Here is an 11,821-nt window from a genome sequence, read left to right as displayed (position 1 = left end):
GTATACCTGTGATGGATTCATTTTGATATTTGGCAAAACTAATACAATTATGTAAAGTTTAAAAATAAAATAAAATTAAAAAAAATAAAATAAAATTTTCTTAATATGGAATGAATATTGGAACTGTATTCCACATACACACTTGTACATGCTTATTGGCTGTTTATCTGTGTCTTGTTTTCTAGCCTAGAATTTACACATTATGTTTATAAATTTGTTGTTTGTGTTTACTGGTCTAGCTTCCCTATTAGGTTTTAAGGTGTTCAGGGCAGAATAATATCTTCAGTTGGATTTGATTTTTGCAAACACTTATTGTGTTTCTAGGATGGGAGAGAGAATTGACTTTAAAAGAATCGACAGAAAAAAAATCAAGACCTACAAAAAATTTAATTCTGCTTGGGGTGGTAATTTGGGACTTCCCAGGTGGCACTAGTGGTAAAGAACCCACCTGCCAATGCAAGAGACAGTAAGAGACGTGGGTTCAATCCTTGGGTCGGGAAGACCCCCTGGAGGAGGGCATGGCAACCCACTACAGTATTCTGCTTGGACAATCCCATGGACAGAGGAGCCTGGTGACCTACAGTCCACAGGGTCACAGAGAGTTGGACATGACTGAAGTGACTTGGCAAACATGCACAGTAACATAAATGCATTGTCATAACAGGGAGGTGCATACATGAGGCAAAGGGAGGATCATCTGCTCCATCACCTGGTTCTAGAAGAATTGGTGCCAGAGTTGTAACCTGAAGGCCAAGTAAACAATACCTGGCAAAGACTCCAAGAGGGCATTTTAGGTTAATGCAAAAATGTACATAGAGACCTAGAGGCATAAAAGGGCAGGTGACTGTGGTATAAGTACAAGCACACAGACAGTACCTACTACAAAGGATTTGATATGGTGAGTGGTCAGAGAAAGGGTTGAGGAAGTGGATGGTAGTCAGAATATCTAGGCCCTGCATAGCTTTTATTCTTTCAGCCACAGGGAAAATTTTAAGCTTCTTCCTGCTTATTTATGATTGCATTTAACACCTAAAACATGACTTGTTTGCACTTCCAACAAAATAGAAAGTTATTTTCCCCCAGCTATTATCAACTTCAAATATTAATGAACTACCAGAAGACTGTCAATGCAAATGATATTCAGAGACAATCTATTGAAAAATCTTCTAAAATTAAGCTAAGGATATTGACTCATATCTGAAACTTGGTCTTGATAAGTGGTACTGAATAAATAAATGAGTCAGCCTGTGCTCTGGGCAGAACTGAGTGAGTGTGAAAGAATATTTTTTAAAAAGATGAAGAAGGAGGAGAAGGAAAAGGAGGAAGAGAAGAGCAACACAAGACAAAATTCAAAAGCAGTGACAAGAGTTCCTTTGAGTCAGAAGCCTCATTGATACCCTCTGCCCATGCTTTCAGAGGGAGTTATACAGGAGTCTCTCACCTGGGCAGGTACACTTCCACCTTTTGCTTCTTTACAGAGTTTGCCCACTCTTCAATCAGCTGTGCTTTAACCAATGGCTCCAGTGTGGCCAGTGGAACTTCCTGTCTGGACAATACCAGCATCATACTTATCGCATCTCCCTCATATGGTATTTCCAGGACTTGGTAGATGCCACCAGCTTCATTGGAGCCATCACTAAATTCCCCTAAAAAAGGACAGAAAGGAGAAAAAAGGCCTCCATCAAGGCTTGAATAAAACGTTTATATTTGTTATAACTTTCTTCCAAAGTTATGTATAGAATATAAAAAATTCAGGCATCTGAGAAGAAGACAATTTATTTTAAAGTAGGCCCTGAAATTGTGATTCCTCAGTCCTACCAAATTAATTTTAGGATCTCCAGAACTGTTTCACATGTGTCATAGCATGTTCTCTAGACTTAACATTTTATTTTTAAGGGACATACCTCAAATGAATATATTTTAAGGATATCATTAAAAAAATGAAAAGTCATGATTAGAAAAATAAAGCTCTGGATCCATGTTGGATGTGAATCACATTTACCAGTATCCACCTGATTTCTAAGAAGGGAAAAACTGACCATGTAATACCCCGTACTCTCGCTCAGTCATGTCCAACTCTTTCTGACTCCATAGATTCTAGCCCGCCAGGCTCCTCTGTCCATAAAATTCTCCAGGCAAGAAAACTGGAATGGGTTGCCATTCACTTCTCCCGAGGATCTTCCCAACCCAGGGATAGTCCACCAAGAAAGCCAACTCTATTATTACCACAGCTAAAAGTTTTGAGGCCAAGGTAGCACAGCCAACATGAAATTTAGAGCATTTATGGTGATTAAAATCTCCAAAGTAGATAATTAGGTAGTTGGCTTAGTGTTCCATGAATTTAGCTAAATTGACCAGGCTTTCATTAATAATAATAATAATAATAATAAAGTCTTTAAAATAAATAACCCTGCAACTAGTTTTAAAAAATGTAATGTTTTTGTTCTGAATATTTTCATTTAACTGATATCCTTTAGACGCCACATTAAATATTTTGGTTCTCAAATAAATGGATATTTTCCTTTCATATTTTGACTGTTAATTTAATTAACTGTGATTATAATCTGTTACTTTTATAATGTACCTTTGCATAGAATAAAATATTTGTTCTAATATATATTTAGCTTACTTACATTTCTGCTTAAGACAATAGATTATCACAGTTCAGCATGGTATATAGAGAGGATTAGCACCCTAAAATTCTGAAAAGTCCAACAAAATATCCCTGAAAATAATGCCAGAGATGCTGACTTGTATCACAAATTATAGACTCTCAGTAAGTGAAACTATGAATAATTATGCCTGACCATGCATATGTATGGGCTTCCCAAGTGGCACAGTGGTAAAGAATCTGCCCACCAGTGCAGCAGATGCAAGAGATATGGGTTCAATCCCTGGGTCAGGACGATCCCCTGGAGTGGAAATGGCAACCCACTCTAGTATTCTGGCATGGGAAATCCCGTGAACAGAGGAGCCTGGTGGGCTAGAGTTCATGGGGTCTCAAAGAGTCAGACATGACTGAGTGACCGAGCACACACACACACACACACACACATACATACATAAGTCTGAAAGCAAAATTTTAAAAGAATGCTTATAGTTCAAAAAGTGATGGGGTGTACAAACCAAGACCTGGGTAGAACATATGGTTCACTGAAAACTACCCCAAAGTGAATGGCTTTCTGGAGGAACTCAGAACATTCTTATACAAGGTCAGATATTTTCACATGAATAAAGTCACTCTGTATGTGTAATCAACTTTATAAACTAAACATATTGGAAAACTGTCACAACATATAATATTCATTCAGGATCTAATCAAAAGTCTTTGAAAATAGGGCCAAGAAAATTGAATTGTAGCCCAAATCAGATTGACAAGAAATCTGAATAACAAATATTTCATGTTTTTTCTTAGAAATTTGTTGATGTGCTCTAAGAAGAGAGAAAAAAAGCCAAAATGTCTTACCATAATAAAATTCTCCTTGTTGGTACATCATTGGAATTTGGACTTCACTTTCATCATCTTTAGTGAAGGAAAAAGTTCTGGTATTTTCAGGTCTGAATTGTGACTTCCAGCTCCCCTTGAAATAGACAGCATTGATGAGGGCCAGATGAGTGACAGCATCAAAATCCCTTGGGGATACCAAATCCTTCAACAGACCTATTCAGGAAAAGACAAACGGATGAAAATTCATATTAAATCAAAAGATGAAAGAATATCAAAAGATTGTCAAACTATCATCTGACAGAGTGATTAAGAACTTTATACCATTGTAATATTTACAATAAAAATTAAAAGTACCTAATGACATTAAAAGACACATACTCCTTGGAAGGAAAGTTATGACCAACCTAGATAGCATATTCAAAAGCAGAGACATTACTTTGCCAACAAAGGTCCATCTAGTCAAGACTACGGTTTTTCCAGTGGTCATGTATGGATGTGAGAGTTGGACTGTGAAGAAAGCTGAGGGCTGAAGAACTGATGCTTTTGAACTGTGGTGTTGGAGAAGACTCTTGAGAGTCCCTTGGACTGCAAGGAGATCCAACCGGTCCATCCTAAAGATCAGTCCTGAGTGTTCTTTGGAAGGAATGATGCTAAAGCTGAAACTCCAGTACTTTGGTCACCTCATGTGAAGAGTTGACTCATTGGAAAAGACTCTGATGCTGGGAGGGATTGGGGGCAGGAGGAGAAGGGGACGACAGAGGATGAGATGGCTGGATGGCATCACCAACTCGATGGACGTGAGTTTGAGTGAACTCCGGGAGTTAGTGATGGACAGGGAGGCCTGGCATGCTGCGATTCATGGGGTTGCAAAGAGTCTGACATGACTGAGCGACTGAACTGAACTGAACTTTTAAAGGAAAAAATGTTATACACACACACACACACACTTACAGACTAAGGGGATCTAAAACACCCACACCATCTAAAATAACACTAGTAGTATTCTGACATTTTCACAAACTACAGAACTACATACAACAGAATCTCAGGCTTCACTACTTCCTAGTTGCAATGATAAACGTAAAACTCAACACAGAGTGTGCATGTGCTCAGTAGCTCAGTCGTGTCTGACTCTGTGACCCTGTGGACTATAGCCTGCCATGCTCCTCTGTCCATAGAATTTTTCAGACAAAAATACTGGAGTGGGTTGCCATTCCCTTTTCCGGGGAATCTTCCCAACCCATGGATAGAACCTAGTCTCCTGCATTGGCAGGCAGATTCTTTACCACTGAGCTACCTGGAAAGCCCCCCAACACAGAATAAGCATTCAACAAACATTTCTAAGTTTACTCTTGTACAATGTATGTAATTTAAATGTCATTCAATTCAAATGGTTTCCCCATGTACATTGGATATCTTTTTACCAAATGCAACAACTGCTTCTGAGTAAGTGAAAACAGATGTGTAAAAGCCAATTTAACTCATGATATCTTATTTCTCATCATTTAAATGTTCCTATCTAAATCTATTGTGAAAGACATTGGGACTTTGGTGATGGCTGAAATTGTTTAAGGGGAGTTTGGAATTAAACAGCTTTCAATAATTCAGTCTGATTCAGGTGAATTATTATTCTTAACTTACTCTTTGAATGTTAAAACATAATTGTGTTTCTTTTATGTTACATTTTAATCTCATAGTTAGAAACCATAGAGCCAATATTTGCTTGGCACTCTCTCATTTTATTAGTTAGCACTTCTTTTTTTTTTTTTTTAAAGTCAGCATTTTGGGGATTATGGGACAAAGAGTATGTGATCAGGGTCTTTTGTTGTTGCTGTTCCAGCATTAAATGTATTAAGACTAATATTATTTTTGGAGTCTTGACAACATGAGTTAATTAATATAATGAACAGCCAAAGTAATCTAATTTCAGTTTGGTCTTATTTTTTTTTAAATTCCAATTTCAATTATTTTTTGGTAAAATTGGAAAATAAAATGATAACATATGAAACATTTGGAGAGTTCGAATACATTTGGATAATAAGATTTAGAAGTAAAAATTAAAACAAATGCATCTTTTTCTAATCCCTCTCCATTTATTTGGCTTAAAATGGGATTTAAAAGGAATCCTGTATAATTTTTTGATTACCAATTAAGTTCTGTGGTTTAAAAGTCAACAAATGTTTTTAAACTCTCTTATTCTATTTTAATCACACTGTTAAGAGAGTCACCAACTGTCATTCTAAATAGTATCTAACTTATGAAATAGTCAGCTGTAGTAAAATTCCATACAGTAATAAAATTACTGTTCAGATGAAACTCACCAACTGGAGACACACATCTCATATTAATTTATCAGTGCCAATATTCTATATATGTCAAAAGACTTAACATCTTTCTCTAATGTTTATTCATGAACAAGGTTTCTAAAATCAGTTGTAATCTATAAAAAATAATTAGTAGATACTCAACTAAATGCAATCTAACATTCAACATGTAAAAGGAACAAAGGGACAAATAATGTCAGAAGGAAAAGAAAGTTCAAACTAAGCTATTAGAGAAAGAAAGGAGCCAAATAACTTACTGTTTGTGTTATTCTCCACCCACTTATTGATATAGTTGGCCACAGCTACATTTTGACTGAAGTCCACATGATTGACTTCTGCATTAAAGTACTTTTTTATCATTTGCAAAAACTCTTCACTGATATGAAATCCATTTTGCACAAAGAGGGAATTGGCAATTTTCATCACATACTGGCTCTCTTCAGCAGTTACCATGTGAGAAAGATCCTTCAAGAAGGAAAATTCTTCACCTGCAAAATGACAAAGGATGTTTATTAGTGGAACAAACACAGTGAAAGATTCTGAAGAGTGGAAGAGCATGAAAATATAGCAAGGAGGATTAAGAGAACAGGCCCAAAGAAAAAGCACTTGCTTCTTCCCCACACTGACATGGTGTGGAAGTTGCAAGATTTGTGCTATTTCTAGATGTTCAAATTAACTTTTGCAGTTTTATTACTGATATTATTTTTATTTTTTATTGATTATCTATCTATAAAGTAGAGATATTTGGATTGTTTTCTTTCAAAGTACTTAGGTTACTTTAAGTTAGTCTTATAATTATCAGAAATATGAATTAATTTTTATTATCTAGTTTAAAAATCAAAATATTCCTTTAAATTTTACTTTCAGTAAACTTTTTAACTTTATAAATAGAAAATCCAGTCAAAATTGTATTAATTCTCAAGTTTTTAATGAGTTAATTCATACGTATATTGGAAATATTAAATAGAAATTTTACATCATAGCAAAGTGATTACAATATACATTTTGGCTAGAAATTTTCTCCAATACAAGATTTTCATGATAGTATTATACAACATTCCAAAAAAATTCATGGTTGCTAGTTGAATAATGAAGATACAGTTGATTTTAAATAAAAATTTCTGATATTTAGAGAATTTTTTCTTTAAAGCACTCCTAACAGTTGTAATTTCTCATTTATTTATGTGATAATTGATTAATTTATGCCTCTCTCTCTAAATTGGAAACGCCATCAGAGCAAGAACCATGGTTGCCTTTGTTAATCACAGTGAAGTCTATTTAATTAACAATAATAATAATAATAAAGATATCATTTCCTTAGATTAACTCAGCCAGGGATGCAGCTAAGAAAAAGAACTTTCTTGGGTTTCCTAATGCTTGTCTTCCTCATACCATCTTAGTGAGACCACTTTCTTACCCTGTTTAAATACTGCTGCCTCAGATATAGACAACACAATTGAGTTGAGAACTAAAGTCAAACTATTTTGAGAAATCAAACCTAAGCACACTTACCATTTTTCAGGCTGTCATATCCCATTGAGTGACGGATTTCTTTCAGCGTAGACCCTTGGGCCCCAAGTTCCAACATTCCCATTGCAAGGGTGACACTCAGTGGAGAGAAGAGAATATTTTCATCCTCCCCAGTGGCTCGAAGATGGTTATACATATTCACTGACAACTCAGCAATGGTTTCATCAGTGAAAGTGGTCCCTAAAGCCAAACTTTGCAGAACCAGCAAAGAGAAGAGTCCAAGAAAAGCCATGCTGGAATAATCTCAAGCCTGGAGAACAATAATTTACATATTAATTACTACCTCAGAGAAATGGAACCATAAAATAATAATAAAAATAATTTCTTGGAAAAGCTGTAAAGCAAACCAAAATTTTTAAACACATGCAGTGTTATTGTCTCTATAACAAAAGCTCATTAAGGGATTTGTTGGAAGATCCTATTAATCAATTAATAGTCAAATGAGCAAGTAATGCTGCTGATTTCTGAGGATACTCCCCAGAACAAGATAGCCCTGGTCCCATCTTCATGAGGTTAAGTATATATAGATACATATTTAACAATGTGTGGTGAGGCTAATTTATCAGTTTTCACAGCCTCATCATATATGAGGCTTCTTTGGTTGCTCAGATGGTAAAGAATCTGCCTGCAAAGCAAGAGACCCAGATTTGATCTCAGGGTTGGGAAGACCTCCTGGAGAAGGAAATGACAACCCACTCCAGTATTGCTGCCTGGAGAATTCCATGGACAGAGGAGCCTGGCTGGCTACAATCCATGGGGTCACAGAGTCAGACACGACTGAGCGACTACCACTTCCATCATATATATTTTGGTCATGACTTTGAAACAGTTTATTCTAGCTAACACTAAACTATGTAGGCCCAGGACAATCCAAGTGAAAACCAAAAAATATTCACAGGGTTTAAGATCAGTTACTGAAGTTAGGCATTTTCAAATGCCCCTTTACCCCTTTACTACAGTTTGATGGCACAGACAGTAAAAAATCTGCCTGCAATGCAGCAGACCTGGGTTCAGTCCCTGGATTGGGAAGATCCCCTGGAGAAGGGAATGGCTACCCACTCCAGTATTCTTGCCTGGAGAATCCCCATGGACAGAGAACCCTGGAGGGCTACTGGGGCTATTACTCCCCCTGGCAGTCCATGGGGTCACAAAGAATCAGACACGACTGAGCAACTAACATGTTCACATGAAGTTAATACACCAACTGGGTTACCAACTAGAGGGGAGATATCAGACACACACCTGCCAGGAGCCCCAGTTTACTCAGCCCAAGCTGCTGAACCCACAGGAAGTGGTAACCCTGAGAAAAAGCAGATTTGGCAGATCCTGTGTGGTTTTCCTTACACATCAGTTCCTAGGAGGCTGCTGTCCTAGGTGCCTGTCTCTGTGCAGGGAGGAGCCTCGCTCCAGCAATACTATCCTTTCATACTCAGGCTTATAGGACTATTTCAGCTCACACCAGTAAACTAGCGATTCTATTTAAATAACTATTCAAAATATCAAGCTCATCTGGTCCTTGAACCATTTTCCTTTGGGAAGAGAAAGCAGTGTCACCGCCCAGATATCTTAGAATGATACTCCTGCCTCTTGGCAACTAGTGTTCCACATGTCCTGTCTCCCCACAAAGAGCCTGACTGGCACAGACTGGAAACAGGATTCCCTCTCTCCTCATATTCTGACACTTTGTCACTGTAGGCATCTGGTAGCTAAACTACCTATTCAAACAATGAAGTAGCTTCCTTGTTCTTGATATTTTTTAAAAAACAAATAATCATTAAAACAACAAGTAAAGTGGTAGTGAGCAAACATATTTGGAAAATTGTATTTTAATTAGTATGATGCAAAACAGTCCCCATTACTCAGTTAACAGAGTGAATACACATTTAATCTAAGAGCAGCATGCTTCTGACAGGTTTTTGAGTCAGAATGCTTTAACCAGTCCTGTAATATTTCTGATCAATTTCAGAGAACTTTGCCTAGTCACTTTGCAAATCCTTCACATTTTAGGGTTAAGTTTCAGGTATCAGTTTTTTGTCTGAGAAGTTCCAAACTCCCCCACCCCCACATCCATCCCCCCACACACTTCGTGTGTGTGTGTGTGTGTGTGTGTGTGTGTGCGCGCTTAGTCACGTCTGACTCTTTGTGACCCCAAGGACTATAGCCTGCCAGGCTCCTCTGTCCATGGAATTCTCCAGGCAAGAATATTGCAGGGAGTTGCTTTGCCTTCCTCCAGGGGATCTTCCCAAACCAGGGATCAGAACCCGGGTATCCCACATTGCAGGCAGATCCTTTACTGTCTGAGCCACCCGGGAACCTCATGAATACTGGAGTAGGTAGCCTATCTCTTCTCCAGGGTATTGTCCCAGCACAGGAACTGAACCAGAGTCTTCTGCATTGGAGACAGATTCTTTACCAGCTGAGCTACCAGGGAAGCCCACACATTTTGCAATAAGGTTTGAATAATTTTTGTTTGTTTAGGAAGATAACGTTTAGCCGATATGTAAATATGAACTCTCACAACCCATGCGGTGAGGAGGCCGAGAATAGCTACTGGTGGGAGATGAAGTGCATGGTTGCAGAACAGAGTCTGCAGTGGAAACAGCATCCAGACAGAAGCCAGATGCCAGGGCACAGCTGCCCTGTTGGTCCACAGACTTCAGCCACCATAGAGGCTGCTGTGGCATTCTCTTTTCCTCTGTCCTCTCCAGGGAAAATCAAAGTAGAAGATATGAGTTTTCTCTCTAGTTTCAGATGGAACAAATTTAGCATATACTATCCTAAGCTGAAAGAGAACTTAAAACATATCTAGTATTTAATACTGAAGATGTAATGGTATTTAGGGAAAGTCTGAAATCCAAATGGGGTTCAAAAGCTCATGCTCTTCATCATGTCACCGTACTGCTTACTATCTGATGTGCCATCTTCACTTTACCTAGCAAAGACACATTGTTTTCATTTAATGTTATCTAGTATAAGACCAAGAAATTAAAGTCACTGTATGATAGTAGTATCTGTCATTCAGTAACACAACTATTGGGAAATGACTGCGTTTCACATGGAAAAGAAATGCAAAAAAGCAAAATGGCTGTCTGGGGAGGCCTTACAAATAGCTGTGAAAAGAAGAGAAGTGAAAAGCAAAGGAGAAAGGAAAGATATAAGCATCTGAATGCAGAGTTCCAAAGACTAGCAAGGAGAGATAAGAAAGCCATCTTCAGTGATAAATGCAAAGAAATAGAGGAAAACAACAGAATGGGAAAGACTAGAGATCTCTTCAAGAAAATTAGAGATACCAAGGGGACATTTCATGCAAAGATGGGCTCGATAAAGGACAGAAATGGTATGGACCTAACAGAAGCAGGAGATATTAATAAGAGATGGGAAGAATACACAGAAGAACTGTACAAAAAAGATCTTCACGACCCAGATAATCACGATGGTGTGATCACTCACCTAGAGCCAGACATCCTGGAATGTGAAGTCAAGTGGGCCTTAGAAAGCATCACTATGAACAAAGCTAGTGGAGGTGATGGAATTCCAGTTGAGCTATTTCAAATCCTGAAAGATGATGCTGTGAAAGTGCTGCACTCAATATGCCAGCAAATCTGGAAAACTCAGCAGTGGCCACAGGACTGGAAAAGGTCAATTTTCATTCCAATCCCAAAGAAAGGCAATGCCAAAGAATGTTCAAACTACTGCACAATTGCACTCATCTCACACGCTAGTAAAGTAATGCTCAAAATTCTCCAAGCCAGGCTTCAGCAATACGTGAACCGTGAACTTCCAGATGTTCAAGCTGGTTTTAGAAAAGGCAGAGGAACCAGAGATCAAATTGCCAACATCCACTGGATCGTGAATAAAGGAAGAGAGTTCCAGAAAAACATCTATTTCTGCTTTATTGACTATGCCAAAGCCTTTGACTGTGTGGATCACAATAAACTGTGGAAAATTCTGAAAGAGATGGGAATACCAGACCACCTGACCTGCCTGAGAAAGCTATACGCAGGTCAGGAAGCAACAGTTAGAACTGGACATGGAACAACAGACTGGTTCCAATAAGGAAAAGGAGTACGTGTCTCCTTTTACATATACTCTAGAGGAGTATATGTCTCTAGAAATCTAAAGAATACCCAGGTGTAACGTTGCTTCTCAATTCTTTGCCAGTGGAAGGAGTAGAAGAAGTAACAGTAACCTTATTGCATGATCATTTACTAACACTTACGCACACCCTGAAAGGCTGAGAAATGAGGTAAAATACCGGGTGAAGTTTTACGGTGTGCCAATGTAAAAAAAAAAATTTTTTTACAGAAAGATTTTCAGAACATTCAAATCCAGTTTTAAACATGTCTTGATAATGTACAGTTAGAAGTGTAAATACAATTTTGTAACATGATGAAATAGGAAAAGGAGTACGTCAAGGCTGTATATTGTCACCCTGCTTATTTAACTTATATGCAGAGTACATCATGAGAGACGCTGGGCTGGAAGAAGCACAAGCTGGAATCAAGATTGCCGGGAGAAA

General features: G+C 37.9%; 1 protein-coding gene across 2 annotated transcripts in view; it reads right to left on the bottom strand.

Annotated features, from left to right (window-relative positions):
* Positions 1-11,821, bottom strand: part of SERPINI1 (serpin peptidase inhibitor, clade I (neuroserpin), member 1) — an 85,892-nt gene that overhangs the window by 25,336 nt on the left and 48,735 nt on the right. For both annotated transcript variants that reach the window (XM_010835197.1, XM_010835196.1), the window contains exons 2-5: positions 7,285-7,552; positions 6,030-6,260; positions 3,467-3,661; positions 1,442-1,646 (exon numbers count right to left, since the gene is read on the bottom strand). In XM_010835197.1, the coding sequence (XP_010833499.1) occupies positions 1,442-1,646; positions 3,467-3,661; positions 6,030-6,260; positions 7,285-7,534 (881 nt within the window). In that variant the 5' untranslated portion in view covers positions 7,535-7,552. The remainder of the gene's footprint in view (positions 1-1,441; positions 1,647-3,466; positions 3,662-6,029; positions 6,261-7,284; positions 7,553-11,821) is intronic.

This window comes from Bison bison, unplaced genomic scaffold, assembly GCF_000754665.1.
Source record: "Bison bison bison isolate TAMUID 2011002044 unplaced genomic scaffold, Bison_UMD1.0 scf7180017864040, whole genome shotgun sequence".
NCBI lineage: Eukaryota > Metazoa > Chordata > Mammalia > Artiodactyla > Bovidae > Bison > Bison bison.
This window is presented reverse-complemented; position numbering and strand designations above follow the sequence as displayed.